Source organism: Myotis yumanensis, unplaced genomic scaffold, assembly GCF_028538775.1.
Source record: "Myotis yumanensis isolate MYYU_CA2020_CCGP unplaced genomic scaffold, mMyoYum1.0.hap1 SCAF_12, whole genome shotgun sequence".
In the NCBI taxonomy this organism is placed as follows: Eukaryota; Metazoa; Chordata; class Mammalia; order Chiroptera; family Vespertilionidae; genus Myotis; species Myotis yumanensis.
Genome location: NW_027223763.1, coordinates 56,578,595 through 56,602,586, shown reverse-complemented (window position 1 = coordinate 56,602,586; position 23,992 = coordinate 56,578,595). Strand labels below are relative to the sequence as shown.

General features: G+C 42.4%; 1 protein-coding gene across 1 annotated transcript in view; it reads left to right on the top strand.

Moving 5' to 3' along the window:
• Positions 1 to 23,992, top strand: part of TTC39B (tetratricopeptide repeat domain 39B) — a 116,245-nt gene that overhangs the window by 9,455 nt on the left and 82,798 nt on the right. Inside the window, exon 2 of the mRNA XM_070431701.1 lies at positions 20,976 to 21,010. Within this exon, the coding sequence (XP_070287802.1) occupies positions 20,976 to 21,010 (35 nt within the window). The remainder of the gene's footprint in view (positions 1 to 20,975; positions 21,011 to 23,992) is intronic.

The window sequence follows — 23,992 nt, the reverse complement described above, 5'->3', positions numbered from 1 at the left end:
CAGTGGGGTCTGATCTTTTTGAGAGGAGGTGGGCAAGACAGATGACAGAGCGAGAGAGTCCTGAAGAGAGAATGAGGGAATGAGGCCTGACTCCATACCCTCTCCCAGAAGCACTCATAGTCATCACCTGTGCAGAATCATTGACCGAGCATCTGTTGGCCCAAAGCAGCCCCCACACAGAGCGGTACTGAGCTTGTGGGGAGCGGCTAGCTTTGGGTTCAGATCCTGGCTTCTCATTTGCTCTGTGACCTTTGGCATGTTATTGGATTAGTTGGATGCTCTTCATTTATAAAATCGGAATATATCTACCCTACAAGGTTGATGATGAAGATGAAATAAGATTCTGTTTTACAAAGCGCCTGGACGTAGAAGTACTCTTGAAAGCCAGTTCTCTTTTCCCTTAGGCTTTATCCTAAGGTATTGCTGGTACTGTTCATTACTTATGGGTTTGGTGAAAAATCTGCCATGGCTGTTTTAGTGTACTCAAATAGTTTCACCTTATATTTGCAGTCAATTGAGAAGAAAATTCCGCAGAAGTACCCACCCTAGACACAGTCAGGAAGTGACTGGCCCAAGGTCATTCAGCTTGCCTGGGCACAGAACCAGGGTTAGCAGCCACATGCTCTAACTCTATGTACTGTGCCCTTCCCACTAGGTTAGGGGACGTCCCAGGAAGGCCAAATGTAGCCTGCCTGCCTCCTGCCTGTTGTTGTAGATAAAGTTTTATTGGAACATAGCCATGCCCCCATTCATTCAGGTGTTGCCTGTGGATGCTTGTGCACTACAGTGGCAGCGTTGAGTAGTTGGGACACAGATCGTATGGCCTACGTGGCCTAAATAGTTACAGGTCCTTTATGGAAGAAGTTTGCTGACCTCCATACTAGGTGATTTCTAGAGCTGTATGTAAGTTTGTTTACAATGTGTTGTAAGCCTTATAAATTTGCTTATTTCCTAAATACTTGTATAGGCATTAAAAATTAGGAGAAAATATAAATCTAGTTGGCATATTCCATGAAGTGGTATCAGACAAGTTCTGGAGTCACATGGATGTCCCTTCTCCTCCATGTACAACTTTGAATAATCTCTCTGAGCTTCAGTTTCTTCATCTGTAATTGGAGATAATAGAACCTCCTTCTGAGGGTTATGGTGAGGATTAAAGCCCTATAATGCGTTTGGGTCATGGGGCGCAAATGTTGGCTCTGAGCATTACTATTAAGGATGTAGGATGTGGATGGTTGACACTGAGGGGAGAGGGGCAAACACCACAAAAGAGAGTCAACATGGACTCGGAGGGCCGCCTCTCTAAGCAGAATAGTGTTAGACTTGTGAGCAAGGGAAGTGGCAGTGTCACTCATATTTTGAAAATGGCTTTGCCCACCAACACATAAATAGTATGTGTGGTAACCTCTGGTTTCTCCACACATTTTGCTGTGTGGAAGGGTCCCCTCGCTAATACTCGTGAATGCCGTAATGGTTCTTCCGGTTTTTTTTTTTTTTTTTTCACATAGCACCTAGATGTTTTAGTTGGAGACTTGGACCTACCAAAGGCATGTTTGTGTTAGGTTACCTAGTGTAAGAGGTTAAAAGCTAAAGGAGATGACAATGTTTGTGGATTCCTGGGCCCTGGAGGGAGCTCTGGGATTTTTGTTCTGCCCCAAGGCAATGTGCTATGCCAGACTGCTCTTTCTAAAGTTCACATCCATTGCCACCTTGCTGCTGAAAAATCTGTCCCCAGCCTGTGAGGTACAATGCAAACACTTTAGCATGGCACATAAGGCCTTGCTTAGGATCCAGCTCACTGGTTCTCACACGTTGGTGAGCACAGAGCACCTGGTTAGGGGGATGGGTGGCTTGTTAAGATGGATGTTCCTAGGTCCCACCACCAGCCATTCCTATTCAGTAGGTCTGAGTGGCTCCTGGGAGTTTGTATTCCTAACATGATCTTTAACATCAACCATGCTGAAGTGCTTGCAGATCCCCATCTATACCTCACCTCCCAGAAGGTCAGTCCTGTCTCTCTTCCCAGCTTTTTCAGATGCTGTTCCTTCACTTGGCCACTGCTCTTTAGCATTTAAGACCTTCCTTAGGGATCACTCCTCCTCCAGCCTTTCCAAATACTCATTCCCTCCTCCTTTCCCTTGCAGACGCTCAACAACTATTTAACATGCTTGGCTGCCTGGAAGGAGAAATATTTCTCTTTTGGCATATGTGTTGTGACACCCGGTGGGATGGGATGTAGGCGCCCAGGTGTTCGAAAGAAACCAGCACAGAAAGCAGCAAAGGAACTCCCCTTAGTGCTTTCTGACAGTGTGAGATTTCTATCCTCTCAACCAGAAAGGAGAATTTGCCCCCCATCATCTGTTAGCATGACCTCCATATACTTAAAAGAGAGCTTTATTGAGGTATCATTTACATGCCATAAACTCACTCCCTTTAAATGTACAATTCAGTGGTGTTTAGTAAATTTACAGAGTTGTGCAGCCATCACTACAGTCAATTTAAGAGCATGTCCGTCACCCGATTAGGATTCCTTGTGCCCATTTGCTCTCACCTCAGTAAACTTTCACATTTAAATCAATTGAAACATTAAAATTCACCAGGATAAAATAGAACTTCCCAGGCAGAAATAAAAACGAACAGCCAATATATATGATGGGGATCAAGCAAAAGTGTTAGGTATTGAAAAGCAAGACTGGAGAGCAGGGTACATTTGGGCCAGTGCTGGACTGAGTTCCCACCCCGTGACATCATCAAGAAGAGAGGCCTGAGGGCTGTGTGAATTACCGTGTCCAAAATAGTCATGGTTTTCCAGGACTTTCTAGTTTATTCCCCCCAGGCAGTTGCTATTTATCTGACATGACTTGCTAGAAAGATGAACAAACATTTGCATTTCTGAGCCATTAACAGTTGGATGAAAGGGACCGTCACCATAACTACAGTCTCAAGTAGGACAAAGAGTTCAGCAAAAGCAGCCTCTTGTCAGGCACCCCCGAATTTCAGGTTTGTTGTGTCCGTGCCTAGGAAGGCATGTGGGAGAGAGGACAGAACACAGGTGGGCTTGCAGGTTAGCAGACCTGGGTTGGGCTCTGTCACCTGCTGGCAGTGTGACCGTGTGAACTTCAGTCTCTCATCCGTCAAATGGGGATCCTGATGCCCACCTTATAGAGTCCCTGTGTGTAGCCGGGTGTCACACTTGGTGCCTGCCATAGTGTAAATTCTTAGTTGCAACCATTAATTTGACAATATGTATATATTTTGCTTTTTTTTATCAGTACATTCAGATGGTTAGAATTTTATAGAGTGGGAAAGAGTCGTAGTAAGATTGTATCAAATACTGCAACTGGGCATATTGAACATCTTTTTTATATTTTTTTATTGTCTAAAGTTTTACATATGTCTCCTTTTCCCCCAATTGACCTCCGCGCCCCCCCCCTCCCCTCCTCAACCATTCCCACCCTGGGCAAGCCCCCACTGCCCCAGTGTCTGTGTGAACATCTTGACATTAAATATTTATTTGCTGATATTAATTTAAGAACTAGTTTGGGGAGGGAAGTTGTTTCGTTTTTATTTTAAAATACAAACAGTGGTAGGCGGCCTTTTGGAGAAGTGACTCCTGCAGTGGGGCTTAAGTGGAATGACTTATGCAGTCTAGCTGGGAGCATTCACAAAGTGAGGACGATTATAATTTATTCATATACCTAATGCTTTTAGGAGTCTGCAGTATTCACATTTCTAACAAGCTGCTTATTTAGTAATAATAACATTTGGTATTCCTCCCAACTTTTCAAAATAGAAAAATTGGGACTGATGGAGTTCTTTTTGCATCTGACATAAAGCAAACCTCTGATTTCATAAATTGTAGAGTCTAATCGCATTGCTAATTACGTTTGAAATTTAAAAAGTAAAGATATTGGCTTGGAAAGGATCCTTTTTTCTTCTGAAGATTTACCTTTTTATTTTCCTTTGTAGCTTATGGAGGAGGAAGTTACATTTTAACTTATATAAGGCTCTGTCCACATCAGAACTTTGCTGTTTGGGGAAGGAAGTTTCAGTTGACAACAGATTAGGCTCCTGCTGAGGGACATGTGACATGTGACATGCTTAAGTGAATTCCTGTCTTTTTTGTTAAAGACATAAAGCATTACATTTCACTTGTGGCAACTTGGAGACAATTGTCCTTCCCACAATTATTTCAGGAGCAAACACGAGCCTTTGGGGCAGGGGTCCTCAAACTTTTTAAACAGGGGGCCAGTTCACTGTCCCTCAGACCGTTGGAGGGCCGGACTATAGTTTTAAAAAAAACTATGAACAAATTCCTATGCAGACTGCACATATCTTATTTTGAAGTAAAAAAACAAAATGGGAACAAATACAATATTTGTATTTGCATGTGGCCCACGGGCCGTAGTTTGAGGACCCCTGCTTTGGGGGGACAATTTATAAAACAGCATTGCACAATCAATAAAGCCCTCCCCTTGCTTCATGTTTCATTTTCCCTTTTCCCCGCAACTGACCCTTCTTTTGTTCATTTCTCTGTCATCAGCTAGTCCTGTTGAATCTCCCCACAGAACATGGCTCCTTACTGCAAACCAATGCCTTCTGTCCATCTCCACCACCAGCTCCCCACACCACACCACTGCCTTCTCATGCCCGTGGTCCTGGGAGAGCATCCTATCTAATTGGTCTCCCAGCTCCCATTTGCCAAGTGCTCCTGCACAAATATTCATTCAGGGGACTTCCCTGCTTAAAACTGGCTAGTGGCTTTCTATAACATTTAGAATAAAACCCACACCACTTCCTGTGGGCTACGTGGTCTGGCTTTTGCGTTCCTCCTCCAGTGTACCTCCTGCCCTTCTCCCTCTCCTTCCCTCTGCTGTAGCCACCCTAGCTGCCGGCAGGTGTTTTGAACCTGCCCAGTTCATTCCCACCTTGGTGCTCCTGCACGGCGATTTCCCCCCGCCTGGCGGACTTCACCAGCCCGTCACATGACTGGCTCCTTCTCAACTTACTGTCCTCACCTTAGAGATCAGGTTCCAAGTGCCGCTGTCCTCGGGTTCCATCGTCAGAGCAGCCTCTCTCTTTTCTCTGTTACACATCCTGTTTATTTCCTCTTAGATGCGATCACACTCTATATTATCTTGTTTATTTTCTTTTCTGTCATCTGTCTCACTCCCTCGGGTTTCAGTGCAGGAAGCTGAAACTGCTGTAGGTAGTTTAAATCAGAGGAGTTTATGAAGGGAAATGGGTGTTTACAGAATGCATGGAAAGCTGAAGGAGGGGTTCTAGGCTGGGCCTCCAGGAATGACCCGCAGTCCCACCCAGAACTGACCCCCTAGGGCCGTGGTCGGCAAACTGCGGCTAGCGAGCCACATGCGGCTCTTTGGCCCCTTGATTGTGGCTCTTCCTAAGCCTTAGGAGTATCCTAATTAAGTTAATAACAATGTGCCTACCTATATAGTGTAAGTTTAAAAAGTGTGGCTCTCAAAAGAAATTTCAATCATTGTACTGTTGATATTTGGCTCTGTTGACTAATGAGTTTGCCGACCACTGCCCTAGGGGCGGTGCTCTGTTCTGCGGCTGATGAGCTCACAGCACTTTGCAGTAGCTGTGATTCAGGGATCTGGAGGCCGGAATGGAGAAGCTTCTGTGGCTGCTGTCTTTTGTAGGCAGGGAGCTGGGGAGTGGGTGCTGGGGTACTGCTGTTGAAACAACCCTGGTTTCCTCAGCATTTGAATCACAGCAAGGAAAGTCAGAAAGGGCCAGGGAAATGACCTCAGCCTCTTGGATCTTGCGCAAGGTACGTCTGGAAGGATGTAACCTAATTCTCACCCACAGTCGACTCACTTCCGCTACAGCCACAAATCTCAGGCTCACAGGAGCTCCCGGTCTTTGTGAATTATGCTGAAGTTCCTCACAGTTCTGTTGTGACTGAGCAAAACTCTAGTACAGTAGGCTTGTTTTGTTGTCCCTAGCTGTTTCTTTGCTTCTGAATGTCGGCAGTTCTTCTTTTCATTGTAGCCTCATTTGAATGAAGTCCATTTTGTAATGCACAGTGGTGGACCAAGTATGTAAGTCAGTGGCTACATACCTCAGTTTTCATTAGGGGACTCAGAAAAATAATTGAATCTTATTGCTCAAGTTTAGATATGCCTTAACCTTGTAAGATTCCTTGGCAAACAGAATCCTCATAATAAGCAAGTTCTATTATTAGAGTTTGCTCAGAGGGGTAAGTAGTGAGACACTAAAAGTTGCCCAGGCCAAATTTGTGGCAATTTGAACACGAAAATAATTAAAGACAGTAGTGTATTACAGACCATTTAGAAAAGTAGAAATCCTTGAAATCTATATTGGTGATAATTAGATAGATACATGGAGGAGACTGGAGGGCTTTTACTTTCAAGATAATGCCACAGGCCGACTGGTAAAGGTGGACGGAGTGTTGGAGTTGAAAATCAGTTTTCCGCTATCATAGTAAAGAGTGAGTCAGGCAGCCATCATCAGAGTGCTGATTCTAGGGGCAAATTTGGGTGAGGAGTATGATACATACCTAGTCTTACACTATCTCACTACAGATTCCTTGCAAGACAAAAATAGAAACTATGAAAGGGAGAAACTGGACAACACGTTGACCAGGTAATCAAAATTCACATCACCAGTGGGGGCAGCGAACCTCTCTGCCTCCAGGTATAAATGACCTGACAAGGACACTGTGTCCCTTCCGGAGTAGTCTAACCTGAATCTAATCACGAGGAAACAACAAAAACTTTAAATAAGGAAGGTTCTATTTTTAAGGAAAGGAGAAGAGGGTTGTCCTCTCAAAAAATGTCAGTGTCATAAAAGACAGAGAAAGGCTGTGAAAATGTTCCAGATTAAAGGAGGCCAAGGAGACCTGACTGCTAAATGCAATATCTGACCCGAGACTGGCTCCTGCACAGTAGGGAGAAAATACTGTAGGGGAAAATTATTGGCTTAATAGACAACATTGGAAGACAGACAAGTAGCTAAGAGCAGTCAAATGTACTGAACTGGTTATATGAGAGAGTATCCTTAGTTTTAGGAAATATACACTGAAATATTTAGAGATAAAGGGGCCCAGTACATGTAATTTACTTTTTAGTGGCTCAGGGGAAAAAAAAAAGATCTAGTTAGCTAAGCTAGAGAAGTTTGGAAAGGGAGGAGGGAAGGGAGAGGAAAGAGAAGATGATAAAGCAAACTAGAGGCTCGGTGCATGAAATTCATGCATGGGTAGGGTCCCTAGGCCTGGCCGGTGATCAGGACTGATCTGTGGGGCGACTGGTGGGGCAATCGGGGTGGAGAGAGCCCCTGCTGGCACCCACCTTGGCCAGCCTGGTGCCCCCGCTCACCAGCTCTGCCCCTCACCGCCGCTGCTGGTCACCTCCCTCTGCGAGCCGATTGGGGGGGGGGGGGGGGGGGAGGTTCCTGCTGGCACTTGCCTTGGCTGGCCTGGGGCCTGTGAGCTGGGGGCAGCTCCTATGTTGAGCATCTGCCCCCTGGTGGTCAGTGTGCATCATAGTGACTGGTCGTTCTGCTGTTCGGTCGATTTGCATATTAGGCTTTTATTATATAGGATGGGCCAAAATGCTAACAGTAGATGAATCTGGATAAAGAACACCTGGTGTTCTTTGAACTGTTCTTACTCTGGTAACTTCTCTGTAAGTTTGACATTATTTCTAAATAAAAATATTTTTTAAAAAAGTTTTACTACTAGAGACAGAAAGTGCTCTTCACTTATCCCAGGTGTGGAAGGATTTGGGTTATAAAATGAATTTAGTTGAAATGTCACCTTCCTTACTGTGCTTTCCAGGTGTGTCCTTTCAGGGTCAGGGTCACCACTGATAGATTGGTCAGCACCAGGGCAAGGGGTCATGATCCGATGCAGCTGATCCTGAGGTCAGCTGTGGTGTTGCTTATCTGGTTTTGCTGTTTTTCTGGGCCTGGAGCTGAAATACAACTGAGGCCTAGATGTTATGTCCAGGGCGGAAAGGTCACTCTGGGGATGAGGTTCCATCCTACAGCTGTTCTTTCCTCGGCACCTAGGGCTTTCCGCCCTGGTGACCTTCTTTCTGTACCTGAGCCATCGTCCTTGCTCTGCTCATGCCTGTCTCACTGCCTACCACAGATCCTTGTGCAAGTGTGTCAATATTTTATAGTATAGAATATTAGAAGTAGTGTTGCTGTGTAAATGTATATGCACATACATTTTTTTATAGATATTGCTAGACTGACTTCTAAATACTCTGGCAACAGTATATGTTCGCTTTCCAGCATCTCTGCAATGCAAACTGTGGATATTATCAGTCTTGCTAATTTTCCCGATTCCCATGGACAAAATAATACCACTTAAAAAAATAATACCACTTTTTAAGTGCACATTTCCAAGTTAACTGGCTGCTGGATTTCTTCTCTAGTGTATTGTCTTTACAACCTTTATCTGTTGTTTTTTTGGTTCTGCACTTAGGTGCTTTGTGATTTGGGGCAAGTTACTTAACCTCTCTGTGTCCCAGTTTCACTATTTGTAAATTGGGGATCATACTAAACCATTTCAGAGGATTGGTATGAAGAGCAAATGAAGGCATATATGTAAAAGTGTGTAGAACAGTACTTGGCACATAAGAGTGCTATAGAAGTGTTAGCCATTATTAGCATAACATCAGCATCCAAATTTTTAATACTTCATATGTAATTTTTTATGTTTATTTTTCTCAAATTCTCTTAAAAATCAACTTTATCGAGACTTAATTTGCATGTAGTGAAATGCACCCATATTAAGTGTTCAGATTGTTTAATAAATGAATACCCTCATTTAACTACCACTATTATCAAGATATTGTACATTTGCATCAGCCCCCAAAGTGCCCTGATTGCTCTTTGCTGTCACTTCAGATTCTTTTTAATGCATTTTTTCCACCAGAAGTTTTGTATTTGTCTTTAGCTGTTTAGAATTTTTAATTCATTTTTTTTGATTTTTAATTGTAGAATATCTATTAGGTTTAAGATACTGATTATATGATTTATTATACTAATCCCTCTGGCAGCCTCTTTTTTTTCTGCTGGTTTCCATATTTAATTTGCTTCTTGCTTGAAACCAAATGTCAGCATTTCTCTTGTGATGGGATTGATTCAGTTACTGTGTCTTAATAGTATAAGGTTTATTCCTCTACATAATACTAATATGTAGATAAATGTTTAGATTCTTGCCCAAAATTTCTTACTGTTGGAAGGGAATGTTGATGGGAGTGGAGGAAAATTAACGTTGACAGAAGTGGATTTATCAAAATCTTAGCTTTTTCTCTCTTAGACTGCTGCCAAAGAACGGATTACAGTTCTCAGCATCTCTGCTTTCCTAGCACCGGTAATTCTCATGAGGGGAGATGCTTGGAGAGGAAAAGTACTGTCTGAGCGGTCCAATGTTTGGACATGCAGCTTTTCCCGGAAGTAATAACAATGAAAGTAATAGTTTAGTGCAGTGATGGCGAACCTTTTGAGCTCGGCGTGTCAGCATTTTGAAAAACCCTAACTTAACTCTGGTGCCGTGTCACATATAGAAATTTTTTGATATTTGCAACCATAGTAAAACAAAGATGTATATTTTTGATATTTATTTTATATATTTAAATGCCATTTAACAAAGAAAAATCAACCAAAAAAATGAGTTCGCGTGTCACCTCTGACACGCGTGTCATAGGTTCGCCATCACTGGTTTAGTGAGTGCTGACATTATCGAGTACTTACTATGGACCAGGCACCAGGGCAAACCCTCTATACATCTCATGTAATTCTTTGAACCCCACATGTGTGGTTTTATTGTTGTCCTTATTTTACAGTAATACTAGTAAATATGAATCCTAGAGCAGCTAAGTGACTTGCCCAAGGCCACACATGAATAATGGAGCTCATGGTGGGACTCTACACTCATGTTCTTAGCATTATTTCACCCTTCATTTTAAAGATTGAAGGCCATTTTTTTTGTTGTTTTTAAAAAAATAATTTCTATTTGAGAAATTATTATTTTTTTTGTTGTTTTTAAAAAAATAATTTCTATTTTAGAAATTATTCACATCTGTTTCTCACTCTGTTCCCAAAATATCCAATTGGGTTAGGGAAGAAAATTCACTGTTTTATCTATTTGTGCAAAGGTAGGCAAACTTTTTCTGTAGAAGGCCAGTTGCAACTACTCAACTCTGCAGCTGTATCAGGAAAACAGCTATCGATAGTATTTAAGTGTGGAGTGTGACAGTGTTCCAGTAAGACTTCATTTACAAAGACAGGCAGCAGGCTGGATTTGACCCCGGGTTGTAGTTTGCTGGCCTGTGTGGTGGGAGACTAATCTGTTGGGGACACCAGGATGCGTCTGCCAGGGAGGCAGACTCTTTAGTGCCAAGTGTTGCACCCTGTCTACCACCCAGCCGTCTCCAGGCTGCAGCCTGAAGTACTCACCAGTGCCTTTAGGAGAGTTAAGTCCCAGCAATAATAGGGATATTTACAAACGTTTTATACTCAGTGCTTTGTTCTATGTGCTTTCCACATGTGTCATTTACTCTGTGGACATCCCTATAAGATGGGAAACTGAGGCATAAAAAAGGAAAATAGCCCATAAAGCTGGGGAGTCACCATGAAACTGGGATTTGAACCCAGGCTGGCTGATTCTCAGCATGTGCACTCACATCCTCTGGCCTTCTCTCTCCTGCATTATGGGCTTCCTCAGTTTGAGTCACCTTTGTATGTAGCCTTAGTTTTTGGGAACCGCCTCTTCCAAGCACTCATATTAAGAGACAAGATTCTGTATTCTCTCTCTTTTAAAAAAAATATATTTTTATTGATTTCAGAGAGGAAGGGAGAGAGAGAGAGAGAGATAGAAACACTAATGATGAGAAGAGAATCATTGATCGACTGCCTCCTGCACGCCCTACTGGGAGTCAAGCACGCAACCTGGGCATGTGCCCTTGACCGGAATTGAACATGGGACCCTTCAGTCCATAGGCCGACGCTCTATCCATTGAGCCAAACCAGCAGGGCTATATTCTCTTTTAAAGACATTTACTTTGGAGCAGAGCTATGAGTAAGGGAATGCTCACTGCCAGTTTTCTGTGGTAGCCGGAAAGTTTGAGCTTTTTGCTAGACTTCTTGCTAGTCTTGAGCAAGATGATGCAAGAAGTTTCTTTTTGCTCATCCTTAGGCTGCACTGGAGCCTTTTATCTATAGAACCACTTTAATGATAACAAAAGAAATCACTTATTAGTTGTGTCAACACTGTGCCATGGCATTGAATACATTATCTCATTTAAACCTCACAGCAATGATGTAAACTAACTGATATTATTCCAATTGTACAGATGGAAAAACTGAGGTTCATCATTCTATGGGATGGTGGATAAGTTAATTAAATGTTTATGAGTTTTAGTTTCTTTATTTGGACAGAATAGTAGTCTTATCTCCTAGGGTCATAATGAAAATTAAATGAGTTAATGAATGTAAGGATTTAGAGCAGTTTTTGGCATTCAATTGTGTTACCTGTTATTATTATTGTCAGGACACAGTGATAGTAGTAGTAGTAAAGGTGAAATGCTCACTTTTTTCCTGATTTTTTGTGAATTAGAAATAAGCATCTAAGTGTCCAACATAGTGCCTGGGTATTCATAAATGGAATTATGGTATTTATTCAGAGGAAGAAGCTATAAGCTCTGTTCATTTTAATTTTAAAACATCTTTACTAGTGATGATTTCAAAATTACACAGTTTTAAAAAAGTCTCTTGGTTCTGTTTTGCTGTTTGTTTTGTGTGAAATTATTCTCCTGAAGAAATGGCATGCCCTCAATATTCCCCATGTGAAGTACACATTGGGTGGGGTGGGCCCTAGAGGACAGAAGTGCTTGACATATTAAGTGATTGCCAAGGTTCATTTCACAGCCATAAAACTAGTAGCAGAGGCATATGTACAGGGGAGTAAGATAATTTGCTTATTTATGTTAAATAAATTCAATAATACACAATTGTAAAAATCTTGTTTGCATATGTACTCTTTATTACACACCATATTTCACTGTACACATTTTATGTTTGCATACCTTTGCATAAATAGATAAAATATTGAATTTTCTTCCCTAACCCAAATGGATATTTTGAGAATAGAGTGAGAAACAGATGTGAAAGCCATTCCTCTATGAGGTTATATTCAAAACCATTCACAATGACAGTTAGGATGACAATTTAAAGTATTTGTTCAATGTTAAGTTTGACTATATATTTTCCTTTTAAGTATTGACCTCAGGACTTACCCCTTGCCTTAAGCCAGACTCAACTCCATATTTATAACAAAATGTAGGAAGGGAAAGTGTTTCCTCCTTCATAAAGTTATCTCTTTCATTTTTCTCAACCCATGGATCTATGTGTCAGTGAAAACGAAAACCAAACTGTCTAATTTTGTTATTGTTTTTTGTGAGAGTGACATCTGGTGATTCCTTTTTCATTCTCATGGTTCCTCTGTGCTTGGCTAAAAGCTGTTGCAGATGCCAAAGACTCATTTTGTGAATATACTAACTATCTAGGATCAAGTTGGTACCACTGATATGGCTCAAAATCTGAAAGGTTCAGCAGTCCATTTAGATGCAGTCCCTCTGAACGCCAGGCTTTTCTGAGGGTGATGGACAAACAGCTTCCACATTGGGGGGGATTTCTGTTAAATTTAGGATTTTGAGGAAGGGATGGCATCTATGCCAACCTGTCTGCTTCACTCAGAAGGAGGCTGGAGCCCCTAGCCATTCATTGGGTGTGTTGGCCAAGCTCACATTGTGTTGGCCGAGGTCACTCTGCTCCCCATTGAGCTGAGGACCTGGGCTCTGTGCCCATAACTTATGTTTATCATGCTGGGTAACCCACTGAGTAAGAAGGGTCTGGGCATTAAAGAATAAGAGGGGAAGGCATTTTAAGATAGGAGAAGTAAAGGCAGTTAACCTTTTTGAGTACCTATTTGCTATAAATAGTCCCACATTTGGCCTCTTTTCTCTCTTGCAAAAGGAGGTGTAGAATCTTTGGTGTGAAAAAGAGTTGTTGAGGAAGTACAGTGGGGGATCTGGCTCCATGAGTCCACGGATTCACCCCATATCTGAGAATTTAGGACCCTCTGGAATGGTATTTATTGGGCCTGTTTTGAGTCAGACCTGCTATGCATGATCTCATTAGCATTCTTACAAAAATCAGGGAGGCTATTGAAATTCCCATTCTACACATCAGGAAGTGGAGGATGGAAAGGGTAAGACCTGCCCAGGTCTAAATAAAACTTTCAGGCCGAAATATATGTTTCCACTGTCCTATGTTGGAAATGTACTACATTACTACTGCAATGTTCGAGTGAATCATTGAATAAAACCTAACTCACCAACATGTAATAGTTGCTGAGTAAAAATGTGCTCAATTTATGTGCTCAAAGTAATCTAATGACTGTTCTTTTGTATGCCTAATTTTCAACTTATCAGATCTGATAGGAAATATGAAGCTTTGAGAAAAAAGACAGAATTTATGGGGTAATAATAGAGCACTCCTCCGGATGAGAGCAACTAGAGAACTATATTAAAGTTATACTTGGAGAATATGTCAAATTATTTTCAATCTCAAGTGATGATTGTTTACAATAAAATTTTCTAAGGCATAATTTTTTTTTCTTCTGACAGCTGATTTTATGGTGTATAGTATTAAAAATTAAAAAGCTCTACATTTGAATAATCTCTGAAAACCTCCAGTTTTTTACTAAGTGTATAAAAAAATCAGATTTTACAAATCTGGGCAGGTTCAGAAGATGGACTCTGTGTCATGTTATTTTTTCCTCTCTGCGATAGTGGAGAATTTATGCTCACAGCCTGATCGCTTTAAACCCTGGGAAAGTCACATTTTGTTCCCTGCAAGGGCCATGTGGGGACTTGGAGTGTGAATTGTCTCTACTGTATGGACCCCAGTTGCTTTTCTTCCCTTTGAGTAAGAGCTCTGTGCGTCAGTAAAGGTTTCACAGGGAACGTGCGTTGCTGGTAATCCTTTGAGGGGAGGAATGAGTGGTGTTTGCACTCTGCAGACCCAGTAACGAGGATGCTGAGGCTGAGTTTTACATTTGTCCACCAGGGAGACTCAGGGCATTGCCGCTCATCACACAGGCTGAAGTTAAAAAAGCAAGTAGCATTACATAGAAAATGCAACTGTGGAGCCCCCAGGAGGCAGTTGGGAGTTTAAATGAAGGCCATGGCTGCTTTTTACAAATAGGTAAGATGGCAGAGAAATGGGTGGCAGATATGAGCAGAATGAAAAATCATTGCTGACAGATCAGCTCAGGGCAAATACATCTTTTTTTTAAAAAGTCTTTTCCCAAACTTCTAAAAGTCACTTCATGGACATATAATAAAGATGTATTTTAAATTCATCCTGATTTAGAAAAATCAATACTTTATCGATGTTAGAGTGGGGAATGATGCCCCTTAAGTGTATAGGTTTTTCATATGATTCCTTTAACTAGCAGTGTGCCCTCTCCTTTATGTATGAAAAGATTTACAGCCAATATTTGAGGACCTTCCTGGTGTGTCACTATGGTATTACTGAAGTGTAACAATTGATGTCAGCCTGGTTTTCCACTTTGAATGTTTTGATTCACCAGGCATGAAGGCCATGCAGAGGAGTGTGTGCAGTCTTGGGACCTCAGTATTCATGGCTCTTAATCCCTGCCCTAGTCTGGAGGAAGCTGGGCACTCTTCATGCCTCATTTTCCTGAGAGCGGTCCAGATGTGCCCCGGAGCCAGGTGTAGGTAGAACCTGTGACGTGTCAGAGTTCTCAGCAGCTCTAGGATTCTTTGAGCCCACGGAACCAAACATATAGCATCATTGGTCAATAGAAGGGAATCTTGGGTGAAAGCTCCAGCGAGGAGGGTCTGGGACCATGTGGGGCTGGTTCTCCCTGCGGAGGAAAGGGTCGACAGAGTCCTATCACACTGTGCAATCCCTCTCTAAGGAACAGTTACATGAGAACTTGGTAACGTCCGCTCACAGACCTCATCAAGTCATCCATGAGAGAGAGGGAGAAGAGGAGGAGGAGGAGGAGGAAGAGGTAAGGGGAGACAGGAAGAGGCTCTAGAGAAGTGAGTCAACTTTTTGGATTTGTGGGACCCTTTGAAGGAGCATTTATTTTGTTCCTTCCTACTTCCTCTTTCCTTTTGAAGTAATATTTACCATATATTCCTTTTCATGCCACAAAGTGCATTAAAATTCACATGGGGATTCCTGAAGAGTTTGTAAATCTATTTGGTCTCTTTGGAAATTAATACAGACTATCTAAATTATTACTGGTAGTAGCATATTTGTCATCTTTATTCATTTTTGTGACTTTTATTTATTTTTAAATTTTTTATTACAGTTTACATTCAATATTATTTTTGATTAGTTCCTGGTGTAAATCATAGGGTTTAGACAGTCATATACTTTACAAAGTGTTCTCCCCAAATTTTTACTATCACCCCCCCGTCCCCATACATAGTTACTACAATATTATTGACTTTATTTCCTATGCTGTACTTTACGTCCAGTGATGTCATCTTTATTCTTTGCCTCTTCCCCTTCAGGATATAAACAATGTAAACATTTTTATCATTAGTATCTTCATTATTTAAGATTCTTAGTTTATTAAACATTTATTAAGAACCTGCTGTTATTTAGACACACGTTCATGCATTTTTAGACTCGGAATATAACCCAGTTAACCAATCAACATGAAAATTGCTCAGAAAAGCTTTAATAGTTGATACAGCACCCTCCTCCCCTGTCCTCTCTTCTCCGTCCATTTCCATGGCCAGGGCTCCCCTCAGCAGGGAGCAGGCCCTGGAGGGCCAGCCTTGCACCCGAAGGTCCTCCAGGGACGTTTTCACCTCACAGGGTGAAGCCATTGACTAAACTGCAAAATGAAACTGCTCAAGGTGAGGAGCTTCCGCCTCAGGACAAGGCTACTCAGCCAGCCAGTCGGCTGACAGTTACTTGCTAAGAATCTGTGAAGTGTAAAGTGTTGTGCTGGGTTATAAAGTGGATTCAAAAGGAGTGTGATATCCCTTGACTCTAGCCAGGAAGTCAAGACTAACTCCGGAAAAAGTCAGGTACCATTTTGGGGCAGTGTGTGATCAGGAGCCAGGGGTGGTCAGTTCAGCATTTGTTGGGAAGGGGCGAGGCAAAGACAGCTGCCTTCAAGGGAACAAGTAAACACTGAAGCGTTCCCATGAGCAAATCCTATTGGTCAGCGACATGAGCTTGCCTGTCTTATCTTCCTTGAACGGGAAGACGCTGGATGCTTCTCTGACTGTATGTTTCAACTGGAATCCGCATGGTGTGCCTGCCCAGTACTGGGAGGTTTAAGGAAAACCAGTTTATGGTAATCACTGGGGAAATGCCCAGTACTGGGAGGTTTAAGGAAAACCAGTTTATGGTAATCACCGGGGAAATGAAACCAACACTGAGAAGTACTGGAAGCTGATGGTGAGTCTGGAGAAGCAAAGAGATCAGAGGTAGAAAACCCTAGTTATGCTGTGTGATGACTATATGCGGGTATACTTAGTGCTGGGGAGAGGCTGTAGACCAGCAGTCCACTGCAGATCCAGTGCCAAACCGGGGGGTCCTGATGGGACCCCACAGAGGAAAGGAGGCCCCTGAGGCAGCAGCAGGAAGGGATCGAATTTGAGGAAAAGGAAGCCATTGGTCCCTGGGTATATGGTATGGGAGGTCTGAGCAGACAGTCTCTTTGATTTCTGGTATTCCATCCCCAAGGTGGACCCACATAACTTTCCCCAAGAACCTGGGAAACTATATTTGCATGTAACCAGGGAGAGAGTCTGTTGTCAAAGTATAATTTTCAAAACTTAGAAATACGATTCTCATAAAGATATAAAATGAACGCGTCAACATTTTATTTTGCCTATCGTGGCAGAAACGAGCAAGACGGCAAACTGATGCAATGGGTATTTGAGGAACTGGGTATTTATAGGTTTGAAAAAAAAAAAGGATGTTAGATTGCTAGGCTATACACAACACTGGGCAGTGTCCTATAGGGCAATATAACCACAACCTTTGAGGTTTTTATACCATTCAGAAATCTGCACGTTAGCATGTAACCTCAATGTGCGTGGGGTCTAATCAGACAGTAAATAGCAAAGTCAAACACAAGTCCGTCCTAGAGAAGGAAGCACTCCGCGGAGGGCTGGTTCCCACAGTGCTACAGTGTGGCGTGGAGGGTGTGCTGCCCTCTCCTCTCCCACACCCTGTCCACTCCTGCTCAACTGCCTCAGCTCCAAGATTTGGATAGTTTTATTCACATTTAAAAACGACGTTGGAGTTAAGGAAATCTGAGGTTGGGTTCTAATTCCTTCGCTTACCAGTTGTGCAATATTGGGCAGGTAGTTACCTGTGACTGGATTTACTTGCTATAAATTGGGAGGAGCAAATGAGATAGCTTTTGTAAAGTCCCTGGCACATGATCGGCAATCAGTAAATCTTAGTTCTGCTCTTCCCTCTTCATAAAATGAAATTTTTTTTTTTTTACCTTTTGTGTCTAGTTTCCTCCTTCCCTCCCATTTTTCCTTCCTCATCTCCAGTTTATTAGAATAATGTCCTAGAATTCCATGGATTTTCTGCATTGTTAATGGAGGTATCCTATTTTCATCTAGATGGAAAAAAAAAAGATTTTAACTTTTAAAAAAAATCCTCACCCCCGAGGTCATTTTCATTGACTTTTTTTTTTAGAGAGAGAGGTAGAAAAAGAGAGAGAGAGTAAGAAACATCCACGTGAGAGAGAAACATTGATCAGCTGCCTCTAGCATGGGGATGGAACCCACAACCTTGGTATGTGCCCTGACTGGGAATCTAACCTTCAACTCTTTGGTGTACAGGATGATGCTCCTACCAGCTGAGCCACGACTCCAGCCAGGGCGATTTTAACATTTTTTTTAATTAAAATAATCCCAGCTTTATTGAGATAATGAACATATAACAGGTGTACAACATCGTGATTTGAGATAGGTATTATTGCACAATGATTAGCATCGTAGGGTTAACCCATCCATCACCTCACATATTTACAGTGTTTTCTTTCTTTGTGTGGTGAGAACTTGTAGGATTTACTCTCAGAAGCTTTCCAATATCCACTGCAGTATTGGCAGCCATCGTCGTGGTACCACATTGGGTAGTATGCTTTATTTAGAGAACCCTCTGCATATGAAAAAATAGAGAGAGGTTACTTAATTAAAGATGATTTCTTTATATTCGGTTTTCTTTTTCTGAGGTTGGTAATGGGGTATTTCTTGTTGAAGTGTAAATATCAGCCTGGGTATTTCCGTGTTTGCTCGGTGCCTGCCCTGGGTTGAGCTTTGCCAGGAGGGGGGACGGACACATAGAAGCCTTCCAGGAGCCTGCTCGCCACCTCTCTTCTTACTCGTGAAGGTCAGCCCAGGGGGGTTAACAGTGATGCCGGAGGGATTGTGAGCTGGTGTCTGGTATAGGCAGCTGGTCCTCATGCCGGATGGGGTTTCTGTGGAGCAGATTCTCTTCCCTCCTCCACAGCCCCTCACTGGTTGTGTGCTGGCATGTGCTGGCCTGTAGGATATTGACCTGCGATTCAAAATGGCAGAAGCTGTGATATCAAGAGCCTCTCCAGACTTTTGACTTGGAGAAAGGAGTCCTTTTCTAGTCAGAAACTTTTATAGAGACCAGAGAAGCACCTTTTTACTTTTGGCTTACTTCTGCGCATGGGCCACGAAGTTTCAATCGCACTGTACGTGCGTGCCTGCACTTGGTATTTTGTGGAAGAGCCACACTCAAGGGGCCAAAGAGCTGCATGTGGCTAGCGAGCCACAGTTTGCTGACCACTGGCTTAGGATATTGTACTTAAGGACTGGCTCATTTTTCTGCCAGGGGCTCGTTGATGAGCTTCTGATGTGGCTTCGGAGGAGTGAGGATAAGATGGAATTGCCCTCGACTCTGCCTCCCTCCCTTGCAAGACACGGTATTAATGTAGGTTAATAGGTGAGGGATCCCAATTCTGAACTTAGTTCTGTCACCACTTATATTGCTGTTTCTTCTTCTTTTCGTGTTTATACCGTCTTTTCCTGTCCTGCCTCAAGACACAGTGCAGTATAGTTTAAACATTGCTCAATGTTAATGGTCACACAAGGGAACATTCTGTAACCCTGTTTCCTCATTTGTATGTCATAGTTCTCAATAAGGTGATACGATCAGTGCCTTGACAGTCCGTGCTCCATTCATTCATTCGTTAGGCAGCATGTGTTTACTGAGCAACAGCTCTGTGCCAAGCCCTGGAGAGTTTTCTGTACACATGATCAATAGGAACCTGCCCTGATGGAGACAGATTGTCGCCTCATAATCAAACAAGGTTTTGGAGATTATGATAAGATTATGAATGAAATAAATCAGATGATGCAAAACTATAAGTAAACTGCTATTTTTAGTCATTTTAATTAGGGATATCAGAGCCGGTCTCCTTGAAGAGGTGGCTTTCTGAGCTGAAAACAGAAGGATGAGAACGGTCAGTCACGGGAAGAGTTGAGTGAAGAGCATTCTATAAAAGAGCGAACAATTCGGAGAGGTGTGGGATGAGTTTGTCTTGTTAAAGGAGCAGAAACTCAGACCTGTGCCCTATGTGGAGTGAGGAAGGGGGCAGCGGGTTGGGGGAGGGGGAGAGGAAGGGGAGAGGTGGGTGGGCAGGGCCATTTAGTGGTTCCTTGATCATGGGGAGGAGTTTGGGTTTATTCTCAGTGCAGTGGAAAGTTCTTAGAGAGGTATAGACCAGTGGAATGGTCTGAGTTTATTAAAAGAAGAGAAAGAAAAGAAAAAGAATAACTGTGGCTGTTGTGTGAAGAATTAAATGAAGGGTGTCAAGTGTGGGAGTTGGGGGACCGGTGCAGTCCTTGAGTTTGGGTGAAGGTGGAAGGGATGTGAGAGAAAGATGCTTTGACGTTTCGACCAGGTTGTGGTGGGTCCTGGATTTGATTTTGCAGCTTTGAGGGAACTTTTTGTATGTTTGAATTTGTAAGTGAGTGTGTGTGTATGATTATGAGTTTATTTATGAGATTGTGAGTGTGTGAGTCTCAGTGTGGATTAATGTGGGGTGCATGTGTAGATTTGTGAATGGATATAAATATGTGCGTGTGTGTTTGTGTGTGTATGGATATGGGTTTTCTCCAGTTGTAGCTTTTGAACAGGCCATTGGCATATTCCTTAAGGCAGTGGTTCTCAACCTGTGGGTCGCAACCCCTTTGGGGGTCGAACGACCCTTTCACAGGGGTCGCCTAAGACCATCGGAAAACACATATATAATTACATATTGTTTTGTGATTAATCAGTATGCTTTAATTATGTTCAATTTGTAACAATGAAATTGGGGGTCACCATAACATGAGGAACTGTATTAAAGGGTCGCGGCATTAGGAAGGTTGAGAACCACTGCCTTAAGAGCTGTCCTATGTGGCACAGATTTACATCCTGACCTGGGAGAAAGGCTGGTAGCAGGAAGGCCAATTCAGAGGGTATTGAAATTAGATGTGAAAAAGGGGCGTACTTGGCTAGCCATGGAGAAATGGAAGACTAGATTGGGTAAATCCTGTTATTTATTTTATTCTCTCACTGGGATGAATGAGACTGAGGAGTAAAAGATGACTCTGTTAAAGAAGTCACACTCATTCAAATTACCCCAGTTTGATTGCTAGCCAAGTATTTTACCAGCCTTAATTATTTTTAAAAAATTAAACCTCATTTAAATTCATATGCTTGCTTTCTCTGACAGACATTTCGTTAGTGAGAGTTGAGTGATCCCACTGCATCCCACCCAAACTGCCCTGCCTCTGCACACACCCACATACTCGCCTTCTTGTTTACCGTTAGAGTTCTTGATTCTTCAGAAACTCATTGTATTTTCTGTTCCCCCTCAGGACATTTTTGAAGATGCCTTGGACACCATCTCTGCGTAAGTAGTAACATAATAAACAATGTGTAGTAAGTAAAAATTGATGGCTCTCATATATAAAATGTAAATTTCCTTTTTGTCTTTTGGGATTAGTGACCAGTGTCGGAAGGAAGTCACTTTTCTGTAATTCAAGAGTTAGGATATGGCTATGCTTAAGAAAGGATCTATCTGAAGTTACTTTCAAATATATTTTTGAGTATTATTTCTTATAACATGAATGAAACTAAGAGAAAAGTACGTTTTCCAACAGATTAAGGTTTAAAAATGTAAAACTAAGTAATGAGTATTTCCATGTGTATAGCTTTGTCATATTCTTGAATTATCACCAAAGATTAACTTCACAGACGTAGGATCATTGGGTTAAAAGGGATGCATATGTGCATTGTCCTATGTATGATATCTCAAATTGCCTTTTTGCATGTTACCTTGGGCTGCCGTAAAAAAATATCACAGACTGTGTGGTTTAAACAACAGAAATTTATTTTCTTGAAGACCTGGAGGCTGGAAGTCCGAGAGCAGGGTGCTGTCATGGTCAGGGTCTGGTCAGAGCACTGTTTCTGGCTTGCAACTGGCTGCCTTTGAGAAAAAGGGGGAGAGAGAGAGAGAGAGAGAGAGAGAGAGAGAGAGAGAGAGAAGGAGGGAAAAAAGGGAGAGAGAAAGCGAGAGAATGAGAAAACACACTACCTTTCTGACATCTCTTCTTAGGAAGGCACTAATCCCATCTAAGGGACTCATTCTCAGGATCCCCATCTAAACCTGATTATTTCCCGAAGGCCTCATCTCCCAATACCACGACATTGGGGGTTAGGGCTTCAACATGTGAATTGGGTGGTGTGTGTGTGTGTGTGTGTGTGTGGGGGGGGCGGGCACAATTCAGTTCATAGCACTTTCAAAAGAGTTTTTATCCGTTTACATGGCTACCAATACTGTGTAAGTGAAGTGTTTTAAAATGTATAATCACCTTAAATGATACTAATTATTTTAGATTTTATTTTATTTTATTTTATTTATTTATTTATTTTTTAGCTCACTTTAAGTGACTTTATTTTTTTTTCTAGTTCATTTTATTTTATTTTATTTTTTAATATTTTAATAATTTTTATTTCTTAAAGTATTACAAAGAGTATTACATATTGTTTGTCATTGTTTATAACATCGCATTTCCTTTTGTATGAATGCTAGTTTTCTATTCCTTGTTAACTATTTTTTCAATGTTTCTTATATACTTACTAGAGGCCCGGTGCAGGAATTTGTGCACAGGTGGGGTTCCTCGGCCTGGCTGGTGATCGGGGCCAATCAGGACTGTCTCGTCCATTCCCAATTGGGTCTGATAGCCGGGGGGGAGGGACTGTGGGAGGTTGGCCAGCTGTGGTGGCTATGGGAGCACACTGACCACCAGGAGGCAGCTCCTGTGTTGAGCAACTGCCCCCTGGTGATCAGTGCGCATCATAGCCACCAGTCGACAGGTTGTTCGATCGCTTAGGCTTTTATATATATAGATGAACTTTAAAACATATATACACTATTATCTTTTGTCATATTTGCTACAAATATTTCCCCTTCATTGCTGTTTTTCTATGTGTTAGAGTTACAAATTTATACATTGTCCAAAAGTTTTAATGTTTATGTTGTTGACTGTTTATGTGATTTAAAAACCTTAATCATGATTACTATTTTTATTTTGGAACAGTTTCAGACTTTCAGAATTATGGTGAAGACAGTAAAGAGTTTCTGTATACCCCTCACTGGTTCTCCTTCTTATTAACTTTACATTAGCACAGTATATTTGTCACAGTTAATAATCTTATGTGGATGCATTATTATAACTGAAGTCCGCACTTGATTCGAATTTCTTCCAGTTTTTACCTATTGTCCTTCACCATCAGCATCTCCTTCAGAATGCCCCATTAGATCTTGTCATCCTGTCTCCTTGGGCCCCTCTTGGTTATGACTGTTTCTCAGGCTTCCTTGCTTTCTATGGCTTTGACAGTTTTGAGCAATACTGGTCATTTTTTGCAAAATGCCCCTCAGTTGGGATGTATCTTTTTTCTTCTCATGATTACACTGAGATCATGTGTTTTGGGGAGGAAGACACCAGCCATCCTCATCACATCATATCAAGGCTCAGTGTTGTCAACCTGGCTGACTAGGATAGCACCTCTGATTACCTGGGTGGAGATGGTGTTTGTTAGATTCCTCCCCTATAAAGTTACCCCCTTTCCCCTTCTCTTTTCATGCTGTACTCTTTGGAAGATTATCTGTTTATGGGACACTAGAGACCCGGTACATGAATTTGTGCACCAGTGGGGTCCCTCAGCCTGGCCTGCGGGATTGAGCCGAAACCAGCTCTCCAATATCCTCTGAGGGGTCCCGGATTGCAAGAGGGCACAGGCCAGGCTGAGGGACCCCATTGGTGCACGATCAGGGCCCGGGAGGGACGTGGGAGGTTGGCCAGCTGGGGAGGGACTGTGGGAGGGCTCCAGGGCGTGTCCAGCCTGTCTCGCTCAGTCCTGATTGGCTGGACCCCAGCAGCAATTAACCTACTGATCTGAGCATCTGCCCCCTGGTAGTCAGTGCATGTCAGAGCGACTGGTTGACAGGTCAACTCTCTGCCCCCTGGTGGTCAGTGCACATCATAGCAACTGGTTGTCTGGTCGACTGTCTGCCCCCTGGTGGTCAGTGCATGTCATTGCGAGCAGTTGAGCGGCTTTAGCATATCATTAGCATATGACACTTTGATTGGTTGAACGACCAACCAGTCCACGAGACACTTAGCATATTAGGCTTTTCTTATATAGGATTATTTTTACAAAGTCACTTTTAAGGTGAGCGTGTCATCTGCCTTCCAGAAATCTTGTAATTATCCAAGTCTGCAGCTTCTGGGCCCTCTGGGTGTCTGGGACTGAGCTGGGCTGTAACAGGAGATTGCAGTCTAGGAGGTAGGAAGTGGTCAGGCTGCAGGCTGGTAATTGGAGTTCACCA